Source organism: Peromyscus eremicus, chromosome 1 (assembly GCF_949786415.1).
Source record: "Peromyscus eremicus chromosome 1, PerEre_H2_v1, whole genome shotgun sequence".
Lineage (NCBI taxonomy): Eukaryota > Metazoa > Chordata > Mammalia > Rodentia > Cricetidae > Peromyscus > Peromyscus eremicus.
This window is the reverse complement of record NC_081416.1, coordinates 24,420,102-24,447,156: the sequence shown is the minus strand read 5'-3', so window position 1 is coordinate 24,447,156 and position 27,055 is coordinate 24,420,102. Positions and strand designations below refer to the sequence as shown.

The following is a 27,055-nucleotide window of genomic DNA, read 5'->3' as shown; positions in this document are numbered from 1 at the left end:
AGGGGTGAGGCCATGACTGGGGTGTGGAGATAGGAAGGTCACTGTACCTTGTGTCTTCTATAACTTCATCGATCAACTTCAGCCACAGCTCCGCCAACTGGTTTGCAGGAACTTTACCTTGGATCCCTGATTTTACAGCCTCTATGTTTGATTGCTGAAGAATTAAGAAAGAGGGGAGACAGCTGGTAACTCTGCCCTTATTCCCAAGAAAGCATTAGTTCTAAGGTAGGGTAGAGAGTGGGGTAGGGACATAAAAAGATATAATTACACAAAAGCCTGAGGCTTTGTTCTCACTTAGTAATATCCACCATAGCTTTGTGCTATTTACTTTCCTTCTAAATGCAATTGACACTAATAAGTTTAAGCAATAGAAGACCTTATCACGTATTTTGACCTTTGAAACCATGTAAATATTTTATATGGTCCAAAAATAAACAGGAAGAAAGAATCAGGAATAGGTGAGGGAACCCTCAAGAGGATATAATAGAAACAGTATGGACTTAGTTATATTTTAGATGAATAGTTGAACTAACCAATGTAACCTATGAAAATAGCATTTTGACCATTTAGCCTAAGTTACAAGACAAAGACAATCCAAACTGTACTAAACTGTAAATGGCTTGTGGTTCACAGGGAATGATGTATGGAGTTTAAGTTTGATGGCAGGAACTGGAGTCTCACTGTAGGAAAGATAGACTAAGTCCTTGGCAGAACATTAAAATTAGAGGCACCATTCTGGCCGTCAATATTTTAATAGACATGGAAGTAAATATGCATGTATCTGTGTGTGTGTATGCACATGCACGTATGTATCTGTGTGTATGTACGCACATGCACGTATGTATCTGTGTGTATGTACGCACATGCACGTATGTGTGCCCATGAGTTGGCTGACAAAGCTTGTAAGCAACAATATGCCAGTAGCCGTGAGCACTCTAGGACCCAGATTCTTTTTTTCAAATGCCACTTCCCATTAAAGTAACTAAAGCATCTCAGATGAATGGCTATTTCAGGGCTGGGGCTGAGAAAGTACGAGATAAGCTCAGAACATTCTAGTGTGCAAGTGCTGAGCAGCTGTCAACCGAGAGGGGAAGGGAGTTCCCTCTATGCCCAGCCAGAGTCCTGGTCATGGAAAGCCACTATCTCTGTCAAGATTAGCCTGGAGCTCAAACAGCTTGGCCAGTGGAGAGAGATGATAAGAATCAGGGTAAAAAACCCTGAAGAATATCCCACACATCATTACAAGAAAGATGGGACCAATTCTCCACCAACTCCCTTGAGAAAGGGAATTGGAAACTAATAAGAATGTTGCATTTCAATTTCAACTTTATTTATTTTTATTATTTTAAATTGTATTTTCAATTTATGTGCATGAGTGTTTTGCCTGTGTACCACACATGTACCAGGTGCCCTTGGATGCCAGAAAAAGGCATCAGATCCCTTGGAATGGGAGTTATAGGTGGTTGTGAGCTGCCATGTGAGTGCTGGGAACCAAACCCAGGTCCTCTGGAAGAGTGGCAAGCACTCTTAATCACAGAGCTATCTATCCAGTCCCCTTGATTTCAACTTTATTAAATGAGAAATTATACTGAAGTTCAATTATATTTCTGTATCGGTGCTCCCACAGCCACACACGAAGGCATTTTATTTATAAGTTTGTTTGCTCCTCCACGATCTGTGATGCCCCCTGGGGTTGTCAGCAAAATAAAACCAAAGTGATGGAGCAGAGCGGGGACAAATTACTCAGCTTCAGTTCCAGGTCTTTGAGCTGCACGTCAAGTCTGGGGCTGATCGCTCCACACTTGTGATCACTCGCTGCCTGTGAGGTTCAGGACAATCTTCCCAACTCTGTATTCATCAATGACCTCACATTCACCACTATAACCGTGTTTCCTCATCATAGACAGAAACCAGGCTACAACTTTAGAACCTACAAGGACCCGGCACTCGTCTCTCTTTCTCCGCAATGTTGCTACTCTTGAACGCATCAGCCAGGACATTCACGTGTACCATTTTGGTGGCATAGAAAGATGGTAGAAAGAGAACTCGTATTGCCCTTATAACAAAAAGCAGTATTTTTATTTTGCTATGGAGTCTTTGATCAGGTATTTTCTCACATATCTTGGTCTAGCCCTTACAAAAATAATATTAATATTAATTAAAATTATTTTGTTATTAAGATATTTTAATGACATATTAATGAGATTAGTGTGATATTTCCATACATATTGTTATTTACTGGGCACGAGAACAGACCACGAGATACAAGGAAACCCACTTTAAGAGTTTTATTAGGGGTGATAGGAAAGAGGGGCTAGTGCAGCAGGCCTGCCGGAGAGAAATGTGTGGAAAAGTGGGGAGGGGACAGGTGGAGTCCGCTTTTAAGGATCACCTCGCGCATGCGTATAGGGGCTTACATGGCCATGCCACACATGTGCATAGATTATGTGGCCATGCTGCGGACAGATTACATAGGATGTAAGGCCCTGGAGTGACTAAACATTTTGCCTGAATGCTGACAGCACATGCGCAGCCATGGGACTCTGGAAGCAGCTAGAGTGTCAGGAATGATAACACATATGACATATATCGATTATCTCCAAACACCCTTTTCCCGTTTTCCTACACTCTAAATTAACATAATATTGAAATAAAAACACTAATGCCAGAGAGATTTTATCCATACCCAACAGAAGTAACTTAGTATCTTTAAATTGAGTAGACATGTCTCAAATGTGCCACCTTTCTCCTCACGACTGGGGTGGACCAGTGTCAAGAGGGTAATCATACAGATACTATTCTTATGCAGTTCTGCCAGAGGGACCCCCCTCCCAATCTTCAAAGAAGGAATGTTCCTCCAGTCTGAAGCAAGGGCAGAGAATGCCTGGCCTGGTTCTTCAGAAGGTATTACTGTAATAACAGCAAAGTCCTACAGGTTGCACATAGCTATCGGAACAAAGCACTCTCATGTATAAATCACGGCAACACCATGAGCTCCCTTTCCTCTGTCCTCCAGCCTTTTGCATCCTCCTGTCTTTCTCAGGAAGAAAACCTTTATCCTGGCATGTGCTCGCACAAGCCTAAGACTGAACTTCCTTGGGGTTAGATGTAGCTATATGACTGGATTCTGGCCAATGGAAAGTGAGCAGAAATCAAGTGCATGACTTCTGGGTTTTTCCTGGTGAGAGGTCCTTGTCATCTTCTCCTAACGTTTTTCCCTTTCCTTAGGCTGGAGGGTGGATGTTGTGGTGAGCTGTCTTTATGGGATGGACTGAGGTAATTCCTTTGTAATGAGTAGAGTAACCACTGGGAAAGAGCCTGGCCCCCGTCCCAATGAACATCTGCTAGGTTCATACCGTTTTCCTCAGCTCTTAGTCAGAAATTGCTCTTTCCTGTCGACCATTGTATTTTAAGTTCTTGTGCTACAATTGCCAAGCTTGTATATTAACTGGTGCTTAACTTACTGATTGGTAAAAGGAAATGCAGGAAAGATAACTCACCAGCCGTTCTGCCATGACTAGGAGAGTGTTCACTGCATCCAGGCGATGACTAATATCCTCCCAATAGGAAGTCAGAGTGACCACTGGCTTTGTGTGGGCCCAAGGTAAGTAGTAATAGTAGTTCCCTGGTACAGAGTGTCAGAAGTCAGTGAACACTGGACACTGGAAGTGGGCAACATTATTTATTAAATAGACATGCTGACAGAGATACTCATTAATCTACATGGTTGGGGAATGGTCTTGGCCAGGGTTTGTTTGTTTGTTGTTTTGGGTGTTGGAGATTAAACCCAGGAGCTCACACAAGCTAGGACAGTTCTCTACTACTGAGCCACACCCGGGCACTATCCTGATTCATCAGTTTTGTTCAGTTGAGCAACAGGGGAAAAGATGGTTCATCCAATTGTTTTGTAACTCTCTCTAAAATAACCAGCAAACAGAGGACAATAATCTCAGGATCAACAGGTGAACATCCACGATGGTTCCATCACATGCATTGTAACGAGAGGAGAGAGCACTGGAGGTTGGATTCACTCTTTCTCCAGGACAACTATCCTTTTAAATCACTGTTTTTGCTGCAAGAGGAGCGACCACCCCACTCCAACCCTGTTCTTTGCAAACCTCGGCTGCCTGTGTGGGGTTGGCATTACTCAGAAGCTTTCTGTAATTAAGACTAAGTACTTGAGATTTTCAGGGCATTTTAGGTTTTAAATCATCTTATCCAAAAATGTAGGTAAAATATAGCAATATTGTTGGACTGTTTATGTGCACAGACCCATACACATAATCATATAATTAAAAAGAAAAACAGAATCTTTTAAGAGAGAACTAGGTAATGAGACTGGGTGAGTAACAGTGAGGATCGAAGTCTGGCTTTGCCAGCATCTGAGCCAGAGTACTACTCTGTCAGCTACTGAATCTAAGGGAGATTTGAGTTTGGTGGGGTACAGCTGCTTTAAGGAATGGGATACTTAGCGGGGTCACCATCTTGGGATTTTATGAGATCTGGTGTCCAGCCTGGCCAAAGATTGGGAACCTGAGACTCAGCTCCTGAGAAACGGGACCTGGGTTAGGTCATCCCCATCCCCTCTCCGCCTGTGTGCTAGCTTGCCCATGCAGTGGGGGTAGTGCACAGGAGTGGGGAGATTAGAGAACAGCTTGTGGGTTCTGAGGACTAAACTCAGGTTGTCTGGTTGCTGACAATCTCCTTCACCCAACTGGCCCCCATCTCACTGGCCCCCAAGTTAACCACTCTTGTGGGTCCCTAAACTCCAATCCTTTTTCTCACTTATATTAACCAATGAGGCGCTGGGCATAATGGCTGCCAGAGAGAAAGTTCAGTGCGTGCTTCTTGTCCTGAGACATACCCACTATAAGCAAGAATAAATAAGAGACACTTAACACCAGTCTTACCATCAAATACTGCACGGCTGTACTGAGTTGTTGACGCCAAAGGTTTACAGGTTGCATCAAACTTGTTGCCATAGTTCCCAATGCTGACTTCGAACTGAATGGCCTCTCCAACATCTTGCAACATGGTGGCGGAATGGAACACGGCAGACAGGCTGTACTTCCGCCTTCGCTGGTATTTCTATAAAATGGGAGTAGATACAAGGCTCAGTACCATCTCATTTGTCTGTATTTATATGTGGATTCCCAGCAAATACAACTCTAAGCCCAGTTAATTAGTGCTGCACTAAATGCCAGATGGGAATGTTCTTGGATTCATCAGTCCCACCTCTCACATAAGTGGGCAGAGATTCAAGTATTAGGCTTATTACCATGGAGCTGGTTGGAAGAGGGGGAAACAATGTAAGTGTCTACAAAACACTGTTTAAACAAATTATGTTACTGTCATAATAGGATGAAAATCTACAACAACTTAAGTAAATCCTAGTGCAAATATAGAAAATGGGAGTGTTTAATTTTATTATTACTTAGTTTTGCTGGTGATTAAACCCAGAGCCTTATACATGGTAGGCAAGTACTCCACCAGGGAGCTACATCCCCAGCTCCTATACTTAAAATAAATTCATTAAATATTTTTTTAATATTGATGCACATGAGGGAGGTCTGGAAGAATATAACTCAAATTTCTAACAGTAATATTATCATAGACGGCAGAGAGATAATGGCAACTAATTTTCTAATTTATATGCATTTGATATTTTGAGTCACTGAAGTCTTAATTTTCTAATCAGAAATAACAACCAAGATTTTAATTTTCAACTGGAAAATAAGTGAAATTGTATTCTCTCTCTCTTCCACCTCAAGTCTCTCTCCTCTCTCTCCATTAGTAACCCAACTGATGACCCTTTCCTTCTCTATCTATACCATGGCTTTATTCAGTCGAATGGATCACTAATTGTGGGTGGGGCTTCTGGCTCGTATGAGTCAAAAATTTGGCCACCTATTTATAGAGATACCCAGACAATTGCCTCAAAAGCATTTTTTAAAAACCCCGAAGACTCTTTTTATTTAGTAAGTATAATCAGACATAATTATTCTTGAGTCTTTCTTGGTGATGTTTCTACTTTTGAGCTCTCAGAGCTCCAGTGCCCGGAGCTCCTAAAGAGGCCTTTGCTTTCCATCACTAAATGAAGCCCTTCAGGAAAGCGTTACGTTAAACAGAAAGCCCTTCTCGAGCATCTTGTCTACACAGTGATCAGAATTCTTGTACACCATCTAGAGACATTTTTTCTCAATTCAATCAAAACCAAATATCTCGTTAATATCTAGTCATTGATCACGGCTCATTTTTTTTTATCATTGTTCTATTAGTTCGTTGAGAATTTTATACAATGTATTTTTATAATATTCACCTCCCCAACTCCTCCCAGAACCTATTGCTTTATTTAAATTGTCTTTTTCTTTTAAAAAATGTTGACTTTATTTTACGTGTATGTGTGTGCCTGAGTGTGTACATGTGGACCGTGTCTGTGCAGCAGCCACAGGGGTCATAAGACAGTGTTGGGTACCCTAAAACTGGGATTACAGGCAGTATAAGCCCTCATATGTGTAGTGGGAACCAAACCCCCTGCAAGAGCACTATGTGATCTTAAATGCTGAGCCACCTCTCCAGCCCCCTACCCCCAAATTTTAATGGTCTTTTCCTAACAAAACATAAATGTATGTCTCCATCACTATAGATGGTACCTTTCTCATCATACCATACTTTTTAAAAACATGGTAAAATACATATAATAGAACTTACCATTTTAAGAGTCTGGCTCAAGAGCATCAAGTAAGTGCATATTGTTGTGCTACAATCGCTCGCTAACCATCCAGGCACAGAACTCTTCTCATGTTGCAAACCTGACATTCTACATTCATCCAATAAAATTTCCCCATTTCTCTCTTCCTCCAGCTGCTGGAACCACCCGTCTTTCTGTCCCTAAATGCGACCATGCTGTCAGCTTTCTTGAATGTGTGGTATGCAGTTATCTATCCTGTGCTGGGCATAATTCACTTAGCACAATGCCTTCTATATCATCCATGACGTAGCACGTCAGAAAATACTTCCCTTCTTACCCAGTGCTATTCTGTTATATGAAAACACTTCATTTGTTTATCTAGTCACCCAGTGGTGCACACGCAAGCAGCTTCTGCCATTTGGCTTTGGTGAATAACATCACTCTAAACATGTATGTGCAAGTGTCTGTGTGAGCCCCTGCTTTCAAATCCCTTGAGTCTGCACTCCGAAGTACAGCTGAGAGATTCTATAGTGGTCCTATTTTTAATTCTTTGAGGGCCGTTTCAAGAATTTGTTTGCTTGTTTGTTTGTTTGTTTTGAGACAAGCTCTCACTCTTCCCAGGCTTCCAGGAAGAATGGGGGAACATTATCCTTTGCTCTTGAAAGAGTGAGAGGCTGACTCAACCCTCCTGCCTCAGGCTCTAGGTGCTGGGATTACTGGCGTGCCTCACCATACCTGGCTGTTGTGAGAATTTCTGTCAGCTTGTAGTCTCGTAGAAGTAGAAAGAGAAGGGAATAATCCCCTATATGGCTCAGTGGTTAAGAGCACTGATTGCCTTTACAGAGGACCTGGGTTCAATTCCCAGAACCCACATGGCCACTCACAACTGTCTATAACTCCAGGTATCTCATAATGACTTATTTTGTTAGCCTGTAAATCTACTTTAAGAGATTGGCTCAAAACAAATATCCATCCTAAGAATGTTAAGCTTGATACGTCGACACAGAAAAGTTGTTTTAGGAGAGCTGTAAGCAATTCCTGACTCTAGAGGCAGACGTGAACTTACATTCAAAGCAGATCATCTATCCTTCTTTTTGGAAAATTTTGTGGGTGAGTCTTTACTTACATTTAAAAGTAAATGCCTACTATGGTTCTTTTACTGTTTATATTACCTAAATTGATTCGCTCTATATGGTAACATAAACTTCCAAGAGGGAATTTTTGGCCAGGCTATGATATTTGCTAACTTGGGGGGAGAAATACTTCTTCTCTTGTGTAGAGCTGTGCCCTGTGGCTTCCTTCCCGTGAGGGATAAATAAGGGGTAGGTGAGGGGTGAAGAGAAAGGCAACCCCAGGAAGAATGGGAGAACATTATCCTTTGCTCTTGAAAGAGTGAGAGGACTGGTGCAGCTCAACAGCTGCACTCCAGATGTTCCAAACACGTCTGACGGGCAAGTCCACCAGTACAGCTTTAGATACCAGCCTGACTTCGTTGTCCTAGTGCAAGCCAGTGAACGAGGTCGTGGAGTGTACGGGAGAAGGAAGAGTCTCTGCTACATACAGTGAGTAGATGGTCTCCCTGTCAGTCATGCTAAAGTTTACATGCAGAGTTTACAGCAGACAGACACCGGTTTACTTCAAGGAAGGAAACTGTCCTGGTTCAGCTGACAGCTCATGACAAACTGAGATAAAGAAGTGTTCGAGGCACCAGCTGGGTCCAGCTGTAAGAAGGCAGGCTGGAAATGGACAGGAAGACTGATAATAAGGGATTTAGAAAGTGTTATACCCTAAGTTAACATGTAAGCCCTACCAGCCCAAGGACTAGGTAACTACTCGGGATTCTAGGAATTGTAGTTCTTGGAAAATTTAAAAAAAAAAAAAAAAAGCCTCATGGAAAAGTACTGTGGCCTATAAGTTTTGTCCCCGACAACACATGTCTCAAGGTTACTCAGCTGGAAAGTTCCAGGGAGTGGTCCTGACCAAATTTCATCTTCGTCAGTATTTAATATTTTAATAAAAGCTTGCTTTAAATTTGGCCCAAAGTGGTGGAACTGGTTTTTTTTCCGGCCAGTCTCAGGATTAACAAAAGCTGACTGGGCTCATGGGCTCTGAGAACAGCCCCTTCAAGCCAGCCATCCCACTGTTTACTTGATTCAGACCCGACCTCTTTTGTAAAGTTGCTGCTTAGTTTTTCTGTAACGTGGGAAAATAAGAGAAAGCCCTGTCCAGTTCTCAGAATGGAGGGCGTAGCAGCCTGAGGAAGTTGGTGGGCCCAAGGCAATCTAAACCAAGCCAGGAGAGGCCCTGGGCAGAGGAGTGTCAGTGAGCTCATTGCTCTCCCAGGCAGTTCAGAACATTGACCTGAGAGTCTCAGAAACAGAGGTGAACTTAGCAGACTTCTCGTCTTGAAGAGGAAGGAACTTAGAACCATTGTAATGGCAGTCGGAAGTAGGCATGTCCTCATCACTGTGAAGCCTGAGATATAGCAGCTGCCTATGAAAGTGGAAAGGGGTAACTCTGGTACCTGTGCCATTTGGGGAAGGGGCTCTTTGTAGTGATATTGTGTTCTCCAATATATTGTGCACCCTAATAAATTTATCTGGGGTCAGAGAACAGAACAGTTGCTAGATAGACATAGAGGCCAGAAAATGGTGGCACACACGCCTTTAATCCTAGCCTTCTAGAGGCAGAGATCCATCCGGATCTCTGAGTTCAAAGCCACACTGGAAACAGCCAGGCATGATGACACACGCCTTTAATCCCAGGAAGTGATGGCAGGAAGCAGAAAGATATATAAGGCATGAAGACCAGGAACTAGAGCTGGTTAAGCTTTTAAGCTTTTAGTAGCAGTTCAGCTGAGATTCATTCTGGATGAAGACTCAGAGATTTCCAGTTTGAGGAAACAGGATCAGCTGAGGAATTGGCGAGGCGAGGTTAGCTATGACTTGTTCTGTTTCTCTGACCTTTCAGCGTCCACCCCAATACCTGGCTCCTGGTTTGTTTTTATTAATAAGATCTTTTAAGATTCATGTTACAGCTCTTCCTCACATCCTCTCCACCCAAGAGGACTGTTTGGGCACTCTGTTCTAGCCAGGTACAGTAGAGTATGTGGTAGTCAGTCTTGATTTAGAACTTGACTGGATTAACAAACCTAGGAGACTGGTCGTGCCTCTGGGTATTTCTTTGTATTTCCAGAGACAATAGATCATCAGGTCTTGGATATAATTACTGGATTATCCCTTGCTGAGTTTATTTCACGATGGCATAATCAGGAGTTGGTGACAGTAGGCGCTGGAGGGAACAGTTCACGGGGACTATGAGATCCTGGCCTCTCTCTGTTTCCCCCTTTCTGCTGTCTGTCCACAATGAAGGAACCCCTCAACACACTCCTTCCCTGATGCTGTTCTGTCCAGTTTGCATGGGACTATACAACCATGGACCAAACACACAGAAACAGAGAGCCAAATGAATCCTTCTGCCCTGAAGCTGTCTAAGTCCGGTAATTTTGGTTGGAGTGCCAAAGGTTGATACACCTATTAACATCTCAATGGCTGAAGCAAGCCTCATTATCTTCCTAGTGCTGTCATGGATATATCAAGGGAATGTTGGAGGGACTTACTATGAAGCAAGTCTTTCTCCAAGTCTCCCACAGGTAACTCTTAGTGCCCCCAATCCCTTCCATCCCACACAATGTTCACACTGACATTTACCTCAACAACCAGAAGGTCATCATTTGAAATGGGCTCAAGCTTCTTTTCTGGTGGTTTCTTCTCAAGGAAAGTGGTCAGTTCAACCAAGATCCTGCCTCTGTAGGCTACACCTTCTCCCTGAAAGGCAAGAACACAGGATTGTCCCCATAGGCAAAAACTGCAACTTCTGTCTACCTAATCAGACACACACACACACACACACACACACACACACACACACACACACACTGTTCTCTCCATGTCCTAACACCCTAAGTGAATCAGCTAGCAATTCCTACTAATCTAAGTCCTTAATATCTGAAGGAAGAGCCATTTACTTTCAAATGCATTCCAAATGATGCCATGAGATGCCAGGGCAGAAAATGGTCTTATCTTGACTAAGGCCAGAGGTTTTGAAGCTATGCTCTGGGTCTGGAAGGAGTTCTTCAAGCAGGGTGGTGAGGAGAACAGGCTCAAAGTCTCCTCCATCTTAATTCATCAGAACAGCCCTGCATTTGTGTTTATTAACTTGGACCTTTTTTCCTCTTCTCATAATAAAGAAACTGACATGTGGCAACCAGGCAAGTCTCAAAGTGGCCAGGAAACAAAGGATGAAGATGCTCTGGGGAATGCTAGAGTACAAGTCAAGAGTGGATACTCCTCCCACCACACTCGGCTGTGGTTGCCAATAGCATCTGCTGGAGAGAAATGAAAGGTTCCCAATTCCTCACTGTCTTTACTGTTCCCTTCCCAGGGCTATCTATAATCCTTTTTTTTTTTTTTTTTTTTTTTTTGAGTATTGGGGGAATAATAAAAAGACATTTGGCTTCTACTGTAGTCAAAAGAGAATTCCCCATCAGTGAAATGAAGCTCAAGGACAGCGTGGTGTCTCCACAGTCATGTCACTGCCGATCCATGGACGGTCATTGGGACGAAGCAGTGCAATGTGGTACTAGGAAGGAAGCCAGCACGGGCTGCTGATGGTTTCCATCGAGGTAAAGTTGAAGACTGGACGGACATGGATGTGCCTCTTACCCCAGTACTTGATTATTTGGTCTCCAGAATCTGTTTCTTCTCTTTCCTTTTTTAGACAGAGTCTTGCTGTGTAACTCTGGCTGGCCTAGAACTCATTATATAGACCAGGCTGGCATCAAGATCACAGAGATCCTCCTGTCTCTGCCTCCTGAATGCTAGGATTAAAGATGTGTACTTCTATGCCTGGCCTTCCAGGATCCTTTTCTATTCTTTAATTCTAAGTCTTAAGAAGTATAAGACTTCTCTCCTTTAACACTTTATCAGCTGAATGGTAGATCTGTGTTAGGGGTGGGGAATGTTAGCGCCCTTACATGAGATGTTTATTGCTATTATAAGAAGGAATCTCATTAACCAGTACCCGGTAACCACAGTCTTCATTGAGAAACTAACCTTGCCTGTATTCAGCTCATCATAGGGGTCTGGGAATCCCGTGTACTCTCTGGGGCTTCCATAAAGGTTCAAATAACAAGGTCCAAATGTTGGGACAAAGCCCACCTCCGTCTCTCCTGTATTTGCTGAGACATAAACATCACCATTAGATTTCAGGTCTTTAACACTCAAACCACGGAAATAAATGTTAGTTATTAGTCAGTTAGGTGAGATGAAGTTTTTCCTCTAGTTTGTGAATTAGCTGTATTAGTGAAAATTATGAATACTGTGGGACCTGCCATATTTCCATTTTACTATCACTTTAAGATAGTAGACAAAAAAATTGGGATAATTCAGCAAACTTATCTTCATGAAAAGAACGTTATTTAAACAAAAGAATCATAAGTTGGTCTTCACATTTTTTGCAAGTTTATAACCGACATTAAATATTTTGTCATATTTGGGAGTAAAAGATACTGTTTTAAGAAGTTATTTAAATGATGTACCAGATTTACTTAATATATATACATATCCCATAAAAATGTCACTTAGCCTTAAGTAGTATAGTAGATGCTGTTAAAAATACGCTGAAATTTTAAAATGTATCAGTGAGTTCCTTATGGTTATAGGACCATATGATATCCGGAAGTGTTAAGCAGGTTGATGTTCACTGCTTCCTCTCTCCGATGATCATCTGATAGGCTCTGTCTCCGCTACTTGGACTCAGCAAGATTACCCCTCAGTAAAGGGTACTGAGAGCACTATAAGGAAACAGCCAAATCCAGAGGAAGTCATGGGTGACCACGGGGAATCCAAGAGCTTTCTTCAGCAGTCTGACTAGCTCCCAAGTGGAAGTGGATTTTTCTCCAAAAAGCAGAGTTAGGAACATTCTTGGACAGTACATGGAGGTCAAATTTGGTTCACTAGTTTGATTTTATGTCTTTAACACTCAGTGGAATAGGGTGTTGTTTAGGAATAAAGGATTGAAGCAGAGAGTCTTAGAAAAAAAATATTCATATGAGAAGGTTGCTAAAGCCAATGCTTCTCTAACTCAGAACCTCATCTATTAGGGAAACACTAGCATCTGCCCTAAGAGAACTACGGTGGCCAACATGGAGCAAACTTGCAAAAAATAGTGAGCACTGCACAAACCGAGGGACACGTTATGGTATCTCCTGTTGGGGAGGCCTGAAAAGAGGAAAGTACTCGTTCTTCCAACCTAGAGAGTCACATCAGAAGTGGGGCAAAGGTACATCACACATCATTAGAATTGTTGACTTTGTTTGTAGTGCCCCGCATCTCTACCCACTGAACATAAATAGTAACAAAAGTAGCGTATCTCACAAGCAAGTTATTTGCAGTCAAGCCGCACAGAACGGTGTGCATCAAGTTGAAAATATGAAACATGGCACAAGGGCTGGCTATGTAATTAACTTTAAGTTTTTAGCCATGCAGGACAAGTACACACCACTCATGGAACATTCTAACTCTAGGAAAACCGTATCTGAGACAGTGAAACATCAAATAAAAGGTTTTAAGGCAATGAATTAATATATTCTTAGTAAGATGACAGTTGATAGGAAAGCTCTAGAAGACAGCAAAATTACAAAGCGTAAACCTGTGTATGATGCAGCCCCAGTTCCCGAAGATGAGAAATCTATGTAGTAAAAATATGATTGGTTAAAAACAAGAGAAACGTGGACAGCATAAAACACACATTGCAAAGTTAATCGGATTCTGTGCTGAATAAGCCGCTTAGCAACAGCAGCGAATCCCCAGCTCACACCCAAATCCCATGAGCCTTTTGAATTCATACTTTTACCAGTTAAATGTCAGCTGGCTCAAAGCTTTGGGACAAGTGGTAGACCCAGCACATGTGAATAATCCAAATTCACCAGCTCCAAGGAGCCCGCATTTGAGAAGAGCTGGCTCCCCACAGCCATAGGAAGCAGGTGAAGTTAACGACACAGCATGCTTTTAATAAAACATTTACATGTCTTTAGCTGGGCCCATGGCCAGAAAATGCAAGTTAATTTGGTTTGAGGTAATATAAGCAAACAGCTGTAGTTAACCCTGGATTATGTGATGCAAAGCATGGTTTGTTTCTTTGTATACATGGAGACGGGGGTTGGGGGAGGCATGGGGTCGGGGGAGGCAGCTCCTTGTCATTTTGAGACCCTGAACCAGGTTACCTGCAGGACCTGTAATGGCAGAAATTCTCAGAGAAGGGCGATGAAAACTGCCTGTAACAGTTTCTGGGTTTGGTTTTGATGTTATCATGAAGTAAAATATTTCACCAGTATTTCTTTGAACTATTACCTTTAGATACTATTTAGTGACTCCCTACTTAACAAATGGATTGGGTTACTTTTACTCATTCTCTATACAGATGGCCCCTTTTTAACCTCTATTGGTCTTCTTTAACCTATAGTGGGTGCATTCATGTTGCCCAATCAACAAAAAGAGGCTCTGAGCACACCTACTCTTCCTCTGTCCCCTTTTCATCTCTATGTTCTGTGTTTGTGTTTTACATTTGAGAAGGGTAATGATATTTATGTTCTGTTCAGAGTTAAGGCTGTGGGTTTTAGAAAAAGAAAATAAGTAGTTCTTATGTTTTAGTAACAATTTTAATACTTGTGTTCTGCAGAGAAAGGGGCCATGATTCCATTCCCTTTGCTGAAATTCCAGTCGTATGATCCCTTCAGCAGAACATGTGCAGGTGGAAATCTCATTCTGACTTTCAACTGTTTGCTTAAAATAATGCCACATGTGGCTTTATATTTGACCCATGCATTTCTGTTAGTTTTCCCTGAGATTTATAATTGCCTTTCTTTTTAACATCTCAAGATCTGAATCTGGTGCCTTTTTTATCTTATCTTGAGGACCTTCCATCTTCTTGACATTGGTTGGGATTGATACTATTTATTTGTTATTTTATGTGTTTTGCCAGCATGTATATATGTGGATCACATATGTACAGGGCCTGCAGAGGCCTGAAGAGGGCATCAGAGGCCCTGGAATTGGGGTTACGGATGGTTGTGAGCCACCTTGAAGGTACTGGGAATCAAACCTGGGTCCTGTGCAATAGCAGTAAGTACTCTTAACCGCTGAGCCATCTCTCCATCCCCATATTGATGCTCTTCTTAAAACATAAAATCAGGGCAAAAGGAAACTCCAGTTTCTCAAGACAAGGTTTTATTCCAAATTACTTCACTTTACTCAGTAGTATGTTTAATCTACTGGCCCTTGGAAACTCAGGCTGCAAGTTTTACTCTGATTACATTAATTTTTTTCTCTTATCGTTTTAACTGCTTTTCTTCTCTCCACTTCAATCCCTGGATATGCACCAAACCGTAGCAACAAGTACAATAATGTGTGGACACTCTATACTGCTGATCAGGATAATTCTAAAACAGCTCCTGGCCAAAAGGGTTTGGATGCGAGCAAGAAACCTAAAAATGTTTAAATTGTCGTTTGCTGCCATCGTTAATCATTTTGCTGTTTATCACCCAAACATCACTGGCACAGCTCACTGGGCTCACTTTCTGTTGGGGGGGGGGGATGAGAAACAGGGAGGGGGGTGCTAGGAGGCTAGGAGGGTGGGGGGACAGGGATTGAGTGCAGTGCTTTGTATTCTCTAGGTGCACACTCTCCTGACTACCTACACTGCCAGCCCTATCTTTCATTCCTATTTTGAGGCAGGGTCTTATTAGGTCTAGTTGCCTAGGCTAAAGCAAACCTTCCTATGTAGCCTAGACAGGCCCCGAACATGTGATTCTCCTGTCTTAGCCCCCTCTGCAGCCAGGGTTACAGTCCTGTGCCATTAGGCCCAGATACACTTGCCTTTTAAGACATCAAGCCTGTACCTAGGTGATCACCTCGGTTCATGCTCTCTGCATAAGTACTACTCCCTAACCATGAAACTGTTGGAACACCTTGGCCCCTTCTTTTCTAGAAGCTTTGAATCCTGTCTCGCTCTGACCACAAGGGACTTACCTTCTACTTCTCCCCCAGAGGCGGCAATTTTAGAGAGGTATAGGTACGTTGTCCCAACGACATCATTTTTGGTAAGCCGATCCCTGTGTAAAACAAAAGGTTACACCTTCTGCCTGTGAAGTTATAGCTTCCTTTCAATAATCTTTTTGTTGTTGTTGTTGTTTTGGTTTTTTTGAGAAAGGTTTCTCTGTACAACAGCTCTGGCTGTCTTGGAACTCACTTTGTAGACCAGGCTGGCCTCTAAATCACAGAAATCCGCCTGCTTCTGCCTCCTGAGTGCTGGCATTAAAGGCATGTGTCACCACTGCCCGGCTCATTTCAATAATCTTAACAGAGGAGTTAGAAGAATGCTATTCAGTGGCCTCGAGCTTTACTGTACTTAAGGATTGTGTGGAAACTTCCCATCCTCATGCACCCAAGCTCAATTCAAGAAACCTGGGCTAGAGTCCAGGAGTGTACATACAGCCTGTGAGTCCAATGCTGATGACTCTCCAGCCTCTCTAGAAACCCTGATCCAATCTGACCATTCATTCTGCTGCCATGAAGCGGAGGATCCAATGCCTTGAAACTTTTACATTAAAGAAGGGGACATTTTGTCCTCAGATCTCAGCTGCAGCTCTCAGCTGTGATGTGGTCACACAGTAAGTGTTGCTCTCCTACACCTAGGATGCCATCTTGCTGTGGTACCAATAGGGCCTTCACATGAAAGTCAGATGCATTGGACCAAAGGAGAAATGTGGGGCCACCAGGCAGCATGTGAGCTCAACTGTGTCCGGAATCACCAAGTGTCCATGGGCAAGCCACCTGACCTCTCTGGGCTTCGTGACCTTACTGTCAAGCGAAGCTGAGAGCAGTCCCTGCCCCACAGAGTCACCATGGAGATGATGATGACCATCATGTTTGCCCATGCTTCTTCCTCAGAGGGCTGAGGGCTGCCATTTGAATACTCCATCCAACAAGCACATTCTACGAGTGGTCTTATGATGGCCAATTGGTTCTGAGAAGTTGGTCTAGTAGGAAGACTTCAACAAATCCCTTCCTTCCTCCTCCTCCTTTCCCTTTTCTTGAGCCCTGGTCTTACTATGTAACCCAGGATGACCTAGAACTCACAGTGCTCCCCAGCCTTTTAAATTCTGGTATCACAGACACATGCTATCACGCCTGACTTAATGAAAAAAAAAAATTGTTTTGCCTTCAGGTAAGCAATTTTATTGATTTTCCCTTCTTATAATAAAAAGAATTTTTTTCAGACATTTTGGTGGTTCTTCCTAAGTACCAGTCTATTCTCTTTCTGAAACCTATTTTGGACAGCCTAATGAAATTAAAATTCCTAATTTCTTACCTTTAAGCATTTTCGGGTGACTACCTCCCTAATTTTGTTTATGAACAATTGAACCAAGATATCTAAAAACATTTCTGAAAAGCTTTTTCTATTACTACAACTGCTACTACTACTACGACTATTACTACTGTTGTTGTTGTTATTGTCGTTGTTTTATTGTGTTTTTTAAAGAACCCCCTATCACCCAGCTCCAGGTTCTGCTTTCTGGTGAAAGAATGGCAAATACACCAAATGGTGTGAGTTAGATCACCTAAAGCAATGCACTGGGTCCCCAGATGCTTAACTCTACTGCTGAACCCAACACACCGTCAACTCACCAGTCATATACGGTCAGTTTTATTTTCTCACACATGGAGGGAAACTGTTCAAGTAAAACAGAAAAAGGTAATTATTTATTCATTTACTCACTAACTAGTGGAGTCAATATTCTTAGTTTTTTATGAAAGAAAAGAAAGTCGAACCTTGATCTGAAGATTGACAATTTGATTCCATTCGGGGTTTGCATTTCTCTCAATTATATTTGTGCAAACCTGCAAAAATCACCAAAGAAAACCAGTAGACAGTCACATTTCTAACTGCTAAGAGCTTTTCATGTGTGTGCCTATGATTGTAACTTTAGCAGTCTACTTATTGGGTATATATTTAGTAACCTGTAAGTCCTTCCACCGTCCCTCCCTCTGTCCCTCCCTCCATCCCTCCCTCCCTCCCTTCCTTCTTTCCTCCCCCTCCTTTCTTCCTCCTTCCCTTCCCTCTCCTTCCTTCTGTCCTTCCTTCCTTTTCTCCCCCCATCCTTTCTTCCTCCCTCCCTTCCCTCTCCTTCCTTCCTTCTCTCTCTCTTCCCTCTCCTCCTCCTTCCTCTCTGTCTTCCTGTCTCCCGACCCCTCCCTTTTTGTCTTGGTGACAGGGACTCAACCAGGGCTTTGCACATACAGAGCACATACATCTACGCCTTAGGCCTGAACTTTATTTTTTCTGCAATAACTGTGTAAAATATGACAAGGGTTTGAGTTTAGCATTGGTCTTTGTTTCTTCTGTCCACCAAAAGTTGTTTTTTATCCATGTCTTCAAGTTTTCACTTACCAGATGTCTAACAAGTGAATGTAACAGGAACTGAGGTTACTGAGCATTTATTATATACTATTTGATAAGCATCTCATGGTTATTAATTAACCAGCCCTTTCAATCCCACTCACCAGCTCCCTGTCTACTCCTGTCTCGGCATTTCCAGTCACTCAATTGCTTAGGCTTACAGTGAGTCAGTGAGACATCCTTCTCCCCTCCTCCTCCCTCATCCCACCCAACCTGTCTATAAATCCTGACATTCTTCCTCACATACTTGACACACTTCCTCACAAGCATCTGCACTTGGCTCCTTACTTACCTTCCTGCCTCCTGCCTCGTACACCACTCTACTGTGGTCCCCCAGAGTTCCCTTAGAATGAAATTCAGAGCTCTCTCTGCCTCACAAAGCCCTCCGTATCCACCCCTGCTGACTGCACATCTCACTTTCTCCTTGCTAACTTTCCTGTAGAGGCTTTCTTTCCCCGAAGGGATGCTTCTTTCATGGCCTTTCCCATGCTCCTCTCCCTGCCTGGAAGGAAGCCCCTGCTCATCAGGATCTCTATACATCCAGGCCTCTGCTCAAATGTTACTTCTTCCAAGGTGTGCCACCTCGTAATGTCACTAACTACCCACCCCCCAACACACACACACACACACACACACACACACACACACACACACACAGATACACACAGACACATGCATATACACATCTATCACTCACTGTCACTTTGCTTTCTGTGTGGTTCTAAGCACCAACTAAAATCGTCCAGTTCTTGTTTACTTGTTTGTTAACTATGTGACAGTTTTATAGGTTCCCCTGAAGTTCACAAATTGAAAACTTAATATCTAAATTCCTATGTGCATAGTGTTTGGAAGTGGGACTTTTGGAGAAAATTAAAAGTGATGAGGTCATAAGAGCGAGGTTCCCATGATGGCATTAGTAGCTTTGTTAGCAGAGGAAGCGACTTGAACTGTCACATGTACTCTCTCTTGTCATGTGGTCCTTCTGCCACAGTACAATGCAGTAGAAGGTCCTTACAAGATGCTGAGCACACATCCGTGCTGTGCTCCTGGACTTTCCAGCCTCAAAGCCACGAGGCACACAGGCTTCTACTCTGTACATTACCCAGTCTGGGTATGTTGTTCCAACAACAGGAAACAGATTAAGACAGGGAGTGTCTTCTAGGCTCTGTGAGAACTATGGCTGGCCGTGTACTCATTTCCACATTCCCAGAACACGAGACGAATTACTTCTTAAACTAATTAACCAACTCAACGATCCTATGAGACCATTAACACTCACATTTACAGTTTAGGAAATTGAAACTATCGGAGTTAAGTTAGGGAGTGTGGCTGCCTGTGGAGTAAAGTCTGCAGTTCAAATCAGACTTCATCTTATCCCGGGGGCAGGGGCTTTCCCACTGCATCTCCAGTGACCCTCTTAGGAAATCCTATCCAGTCACATGTATTTAGGATTCTTGCATTCATAACTAACTAGCTCCAACACAAAGAAGGTGCTGGCTCTTCATTCCTGTAACCTTCCAGGACATGTCACTCTATGAAATGAAAGTCTCCACCTTTGACCATCTCCGTGATGGATGTGGTCTCCCCTATACCAAGGGTCTCTCTGACTTTTCCAGAGGTCTAAGATGAGGCTTCTCAGCTCTCCTCTCCTCTCTCAACAACTTGTTAGGGCATGGAAGCCGAGAAACCCGATAGGACCGAGAAGTCAGGAGTTGGGGTGTCCTTGTAAGCTTTGATTATCAACTTGACTTAGTCTAGAGTCATTTGAGAGGAAAGTCCTTTTCACAAATTACCTAGGTCAACTGGCATGTGAAAACGTCTGTGGGGGACTGTCTTGGTTGTTAGTTGATGGAGGAGGGCCCAGCCCACTAGGGCAGCACCGTTCCCTGAGCAGGTGATCCTGGGCGTGTAGGAAAGCTAGCTAAGCATGAGCCAGGGAACCAGCCAGAGCCTGACCCAGTAAGCTGTGTTCCTGTGTGGTTTCTGTTTCCAGTTTCTGCTTGAACCCTTGCCTGATTGCCCTTAATGATGGGCACTGATCTGGAAGCCGAAACAAAAACTTTCTTCCCCTAGGTGTTTCTAGTCAGAGTGTTTTATCTCAGCAACAGAATGATTAATAGCTGGATGGAGGTTTTGCCCAAGATTAAGAGAATAGTTGAACCTGAGAAATAACTACAACAGTCCAGGGGTAGCTCTCGCTGTTCTAATCTTCAAAAGGTGGAATTTTCTAATTGAGTTGACTATACCTTTTACTCCCAAAACAAGGCTGTGGGGAAATCTGGCACAGCCAGACTCAAATAAACCATCTCACTGCAGAGTGGCCCGCTGGCCGGAGCTACTAACCAAAAATAACCAGGAATTCACCCCCAAGGAAATCATAGCACTTCAAATGTCTGTCGTAAGAGACGCACACATTCAGACCACATACAAACCTTTTTCCCAGCAAAGGAGACTTCTACAAAAGGGTCCACGAGATTTTTCTTATCGGCTGTGCCACCAAATATCTCCTTCACCGTCTGTGAGAAGGCATCATCCACTGGAAAGGAACAGGTCACATGGCAGAAACCAAACCTATTCTCTTCAAACAATGAAGTTAAACATTTCCCCAACACGTCAAAAGAACTTTAAGAAGAATTGTTCTCTGGGGTGGCAAGCATGAGCAGCAGAAACCCTCTTTGTCTAGTGGGAGGGGGAAGAGGGAGTGAGGGAGAGGAAGAACATGTTTTCTCCCTGGAAGTTTTACAATAATAGAGTGCCTTGAAAAATAAGCTGATAAATTATTATGTTAAAAAGAATTGATCATTCATGAAAGAAGAAATAGGATTCCAGACATCCATTTGGTTAGGGCAAGAGGCAATTGTCAAATTCAGGCCTTCATTCAATCTGGAGAATGTGTATCAGGTCAAAATGATACAGGCCCAATATGATGTTTTAGAGAAATCCAAGAAAAGTCAACATATTCATAAGTCAGGCAGTTCTCACACATCGACACACTACAAATGTGGGTGTCTCTGTTTCATCAAACTCCAAAGTGGACAGAAATCAGTTGAATGGGCCAGTGTAGGAAGAACGATGTGAAGCTAAGTTTAATCTATTGAAGACATTTCTGAGGGAAAGATAGTATGGGAACATTCTAGCATCTTTGAAAGGAGGGAAGAGTTCCTAGGAAAAGAAGCAAATCCTGTAGATGTGAATGGTCTGTGCTGCCACCTGGGGACTTGGGAAAGAGTCCTGTGCCCCAGAGCCCAGCAGCGGAGACGGAAATGATGCTGTGTTGGCAGCAGTGATAGTCAGTGGTTGGCTTGGTCCCTACAAGTGAAATCTCTGTAAGTCATTTGCTTTAAAATGGCCAATCTCTCATTGAACATGTCTCATAATAGGGACAGACATAGTTATTGAGACTTGACTATCCTTTGCTCAATACCTCTTAAAATATTGTTTACTTACTTATTGTGCATATATATGTGCATATAATGTGTGTGTACACGTTTTGTATGTGAGGGCACATGCATGCCATGACATACGTGTAGAAGTCAGAGGACAACCTTAGGTGTCTAGCTTGGTCTTCTAACTTGTGTTTGAGGTGGGGTCTCCTCAGCTGTTTGCTGCTATGCTGTGTACTCCAGGTTAGTTGGCCCACCCAGCTTCAGGGGCATAACCCTGTCTGGCATCCCATCTAGCTTTAGGGGTGCTAGGCCTGTACAAGCCGCCACATCCATCTTTCACCTGGGTTCTGGGGACCTGAAATCAGATCATCCAGCTTGCAGAGTGGACACTTTTACCCACTGATCCATCTTCCTGGTCACTACTCAGCCATATTTAATAGTTCAATAGTAAACACATTTTTTTTTGTTATAGAATTTTACATTTTCTTCAGGAAAAAAAAAAGGTCTACATGTCTCAGTAGGTAAAGGCACTTGCCTCCAAGCCCTACAATCTGAATTCAGTCCCTGAGATCTGTTAGGTCCAAATTGGGGTCCCAAAATGGCAGTTCTGGTGACAGTGTCCTAAAAATAGAGGGATTTAGCCATGTAAACGGAAGGACTGTTAGTGGGTAACAGAGGCTTAAAGATGGCTTTCTGTTTACTAGGAGCTTCCCTTCGTCCACCTTCTAGATCACCCACTTCGGGTAAGGACATCTAGTTCTGGGTCAATCTGAACAGCCTGAATCAGCTCAAAGACCTCACCCTGCTTCTCTCTGGCCCCCAAGAGAAAGCCTTGGCAATTTGGTCCCCAATAAGCCTTTCTTTCTATCCATGGAGTGGTCCAGCTCAGTGGTTTCACTGCACTCTTGCTTACAAGACCCACGTGATGAAAGGAGAGAACAGACTCCTTCACGTTGTCCTCTGATTCCACGTGTACTGTGGCACATGTACCTATGCCCCCCCACACACATACATGCACTACATGTAATGGGAAAAAAAAAGAGGTTGGAAGTGCTGACTGTTCACCTTTCTCTAGCAGTCTCTAGAAGGAGACAGAACATGGGAGGAAGAAAGAACAGAGCAGAATGATCAAAGGCAGGCACTCAAGAAGGAACATGGATGAGCAATGGCTGCCCAGCAGCTACTTAGAAAGCGTTCAGTGGGGCCAGATGAATGGCAGTAAATCCAAGAAGGCCTTTCAGAGGGGAACCTATGGAAGGAGCATCCATCAGCACTCAGAGTGAGTTCAGCATGTACCATCTCAAAGACTACTGAAACTCCCATGAGTGACGAAGGCAGTACATACTCTGGGGGATGTCCTCGGCTCGGTAGATCTTCAGCAAGAAGGTTACCCACCGGAGGGCTATGCCAGCCGGAAGTAACAAGTTGCTCTCCACGTCATCACTGTCATTATCACGATCTCGTTTCTCGGGCTATCAGAGACACGCGGTTAAAATCACACGTATAAAAAGAAGCATTTCCAAAAGAAACCAAGCTATTGATGCCCAGAACTGCCTCCATTATGATCTCTAACGTCTGGAGTTTAAAGGTTCACTCACTACTTTTCCTTCATCCTCAAAGCCTCTACAACATCAGTGCTTCAATGTTTCTGCACCCTTCTACAGTCTCATGGGCACCCATTTGAGGATGTGTATATATTCCTGTGTTCTGGCTTCTCTCTGGCCCATTCCTGTTCCTAGTTTCTAGATTTCTCAGAACTACCACTAACCCTTCGGGTAGAAGACAGTGATGAGGTAAGGAATCCTTGCACAGAAGGTGGGTTCAAGTCTTTCTAATGATACAAGGCAATTATTAAACACACACACATTTCTTGAATTAAACACTTATTCCTAGATGCTGTGGTGCACGCTTGTAATCCCAGCACATAGCAGGTGGAGCAGGAAGACCAGAAGTTCAAAGCCAACCTTAGCTACATAGCCAGATCTGAGGCCAGCTTGGGCTACATGAGACCCTGACTCAGCATCCCTGTCCCCTAAAAGAAAGACTCACAAACGCTAGGCAGCACCAAGAAGGAACCTGAGCTACAGTGGTAATCAGTGAGCAGAAAGGGCAGCTTCTTGGCATTAGAAGAATCCTGGGCAAGGGTGACAGCTTGGAGTCCGAGCTCTGCTTCACAGTCTGCTTGCTTAATTCCTTTTTAATAACAGAAGGTAGAGGACGAGGGACTCACAGGGGGTTCATCGCCGGTCCCCAGGACAAACATGCTAACTTTCATGTAACCTTTTGCACCCGAGCTGGCATCTTCTGGGTCATTGAGAAGAAGCCATTTCCTCATGACAGCATGGCCTAACAAAGGGACAAAAGGACAGGGACATTCTAAAGATGTGCCAGCAGGCCTGTGATTTCAACCAATTCCCTGATCAAGCCCACATAGATAGCAACATCTCACGTTCATTCCCTGCCCACACCTTAGTCCCACCCTCCTATCCTAGTGTGACTTAAGCAAGACTCTTCAAGCTCTGTAACACTTTCACTATTGGATCTTAGTAAGATCAGGAAACCATCACAAAACAAAGACATTACCTATTAATGAGTGTTAAAATAAAATAAAAATAGATATCTGTATTCACCTGCTATTACCTATTCTCATTCAGCATTCTCCCCATTACAGAAACAGTGTTTCCTTATTCCTGTGATAGATTTGGGGGGTATGCCTCTATGGAAGAGCTCTTTCCTAGTATTTATGAAGACCTGAATTTAATCCTCGCCATTGAAAAGACATTTCTTCAGTCTTTGAGATTTTCTTAAGCTCTAGAATTTTCTTCAGAATTAGGAGTTGAGACTTCAAGTTGATAGGAAGGACATTACTTACCAGGTTCATCATACACAAATCCAACATCAATCTGGGGGAAAGTTAAAAGAAAATTAAACAGATCTTAAAACCAGTCTGCTCATTTTAAAGAATACAACATTATATTTAGATACAACACTCTTGCTCTTAAATTTCCAAGACCTAAATTACCCACTCTGTATCAGCACTATGCCTGATGCAGAAGACTCTTAATGAATCATTGTTGAATGAATGAGCTAGACTTAGGGTTAGAAGAGATCATGAAAGCAGGGTGGCTCACGTGTCCCAGTTTGCTTGAGACTTCATTAGTTTTAGCATTGAAAATACCAGAGAAACTGGAACCATTATATCACCCTGCAGGACATCACCTGGCCCTGTCTCCTGTCCAACCTTCCTTCTCCAGTGAACACTAATGTGAACACTAATCTGATCTCTGATCGGACAGTTCCATGATGTCTGTCCACATCTTCATAGTGATGATTCCCTCTTGCAGATTGAAGCAACTGAGGATTAGAGCAGTTAAGAGATTTTACCCAGGTGACAGGCAGGCAGGGATATGACCAGAGGTGTGTCTGATCTGGATCATCCTATGAGCATTTTAGTGACTGGAACTTCTTCCTTCAAAAGGTAGCTCATCCTCTAAGAACTGCTGAGGTGCCCATCAAGAATCGGCCCAGTGAGAACTACTTAAAAAGTGTGGCTTCTCTTGTTCAATTTCACTTTTCTTTCTCATTTCACTTACAACTGGCTTTGCAGACAGCGCTCTGGGGTCATCGGTGAGTGCAGCTAGTTGAGAGGCTTTTTGTCAGCACCAAGAACACTCTTTCTAACAGTGGCTTTGCTTCCATCCTCAGAGGGGGGCTGGCAAGGACTCTCAGTGACACACCAAGGCACCATGCTTATGGTGACTTATATAACTATTAGTGTTATATTTTGAGGGTAGACAAGACTCGTGAAGCCTTCAGCAAAAATCATGGTGTCTCTGCTCTTTTCCTAAAACCCTAAGATGTCACCAAGATGTGTGCCCTGAGGCCTGGCTGTGAGTCAGACTCCTTTTGTGAATTTGTGCCCCAAAAGTTGGATGACATACCGAGTTTTTATTGTAAGACCATTTAGGATTTGTGCAACAGATTTCTTATTATGAGAGTTCTCATCTTTACGTAACTGAAAGAAGTATGCTGCTACCACTCACCTTAAATTCCCCCATCAGACAATCTGCCCTCAAGGAATGGGAATTATAAACCTAAAAGACAGGAGAGAGGTGAGCTGACGGCCTTCATCCAGTGGTCAGTGAGCAGTGTCCTCATGCCCCAGCCCCTTACCCGGATGCTGATGATCTCATCCATGAGTTCGGAAGGTGTGATGTGCACATTGTAGAAAAACAACTGTCAAACGACACAGAATACATTCACATATTAGCCGGTGACTCGGGTCTAGAGGATCTGACGCTGACAGTTTGAGAGACGACAAAACACTTTCAGAACTAGGTATGGCCATGTGAACACATTACCCATTTCCATACGCCAGCAAAGGAAAACACGAGAAATAACTAATATAAACATTTACCTAACATTACAAACAAACTTGTTTGTTTAGCACTAGGCATTTCTAGCTAACTAAAACGGATCTAGGTTATCCCACATCATCACTTTGACTAAAGTGGGTGGGTGCTGAAGGCTGGAATGCCCATTTAGTTCACTAATATTTTTAGTTCTATCATTTCTGTTTAACATATGTGTCCTATAAAAGGGGGAGGGGGCTGGGGATATAGATCAGGGTACACCTAGCATGAATGATGCTTCAGGTTCAATGCCTGGTACCACGTACACACAAGCAGAAGGTATCTATGTCATTTCGTTGTGTTATTGGTAATAATGAGTTAGTGACTTGGTTAAGATGATGAGTATGAAAACTCTGAGGAAGATGGAGACTCTTGCTGGACTCCTTATAATAGCTTAGTGAACATAAAGCCTATATTATGGAAGTGTTAACTGACAGGTCTCGTGTCTAAAGCTCCAAGTCACTGGCATCTGGAGGCATCTATATGCTATTGTCGGTCTTCTACTTAAGAAGGACAGGTTTGAAGAAAGTGGGGTTCCTTATTTCACTTGAACAAGACAAGAGACAGGGTACAGAAACTAGTCTCTTTTTGTGACTGTAGACAGGAAAAAAGACAAAGGCAGACCTGGGGCTGGGATTAGCTGCTGCAGGAAACAAAGAGAGACTAGGAAAGGCCATGCATGAGAGCAGAGTATGAAGCTCAGGCCCCAGGAAGCTCAGAGCTGTGTCTCCTCAGCGTAGCACAGCTAGCCTCTGAGAGAGAGACTCCTAAATCATTCCTGCCCATACCCAGTTATGGTTTTGTGGTGTTGGAGATGACTGGTAAGGTATTAAGCATCATTGAGTTGTCTCACAGAAGTCAACAGAATGGGCTGTGTTCTCAGTACAAAGAAAAACAAGACCTTTTTTGTTCATGTGACTTTCCTTTAATAGGAATTATTTTTTGCAGCCAAGCAAAATTTGACACCTCTTAAAATATGGATTGCAGAGTGACACAGTCAACCTTCAGAGTCATTCTGCAATCTAAAAGAGCTAGGGTGGGTGCAG

The 27,055-nt window shown here is 43.1% G+C and overlaps 1 protein-coding gene across 1 annotated transcript in view; it reads right to left on the bottom strand.

The window, feature by feature from the left end:
* Positions 1–27,055, bottom strand: part of Myof (myoferlin) — a 147,208-nt gene that overhangs the window by 59,499 nt on the left and 60,654 nt on the right. The window contains exons 8-22 of the mRNA XM_059253753.1: positions 25,771–25,833; positions 25,641–25,691; positions 24,470–24,500; positions 23,828–23,943; positions 22,943–23,069; positions 20,644–20,747; positions 17,584–17,652; positions 17,440–17,483; positions 15,781–15,863; positions 13,403–13,441; positions 11,806–11,930; positions 10,402–10,518; positions 4,911–5,088; positions 3,501–3,625; positions 48–154 (exon numbers count right to left, since the gene is read on the bottom strand). Of these exons, the coding sequence (XP_059109736.1) occupies positions 48–154; positions 3,501–3,625; positions 4,911–5,088; positions 10,402–10,518; positions 11,806–11,930; positions 13,403–13,441; positions 15,781–15,863; positions 17,440–17,483; positions 17,584–17,652; positions 20,644–20,747; positions 22,943–23,069; positions 23,828–23,943; positions 24,470–24,500; positions 25,641–25,691; positions 25,771–25,833 (1,379 nt within the window). The remainder of the gene's footprint in view (positions 1–47; positions 155–3,500; positions 3,626–4,910; positions 5,089–10,401; positions 10,519–11,805; positions 11,931–13,402; positions 13,442–15,780; positions 15,864–17,439; positions 17,484–17,583; positions 17,653–20,643; positions 20,748–22,942; positions 23,070–23,827; positions 23,944–24,469; positions 24,501–25,640; positions 25,692–25,770; positions 25,834–27,055) is intronic.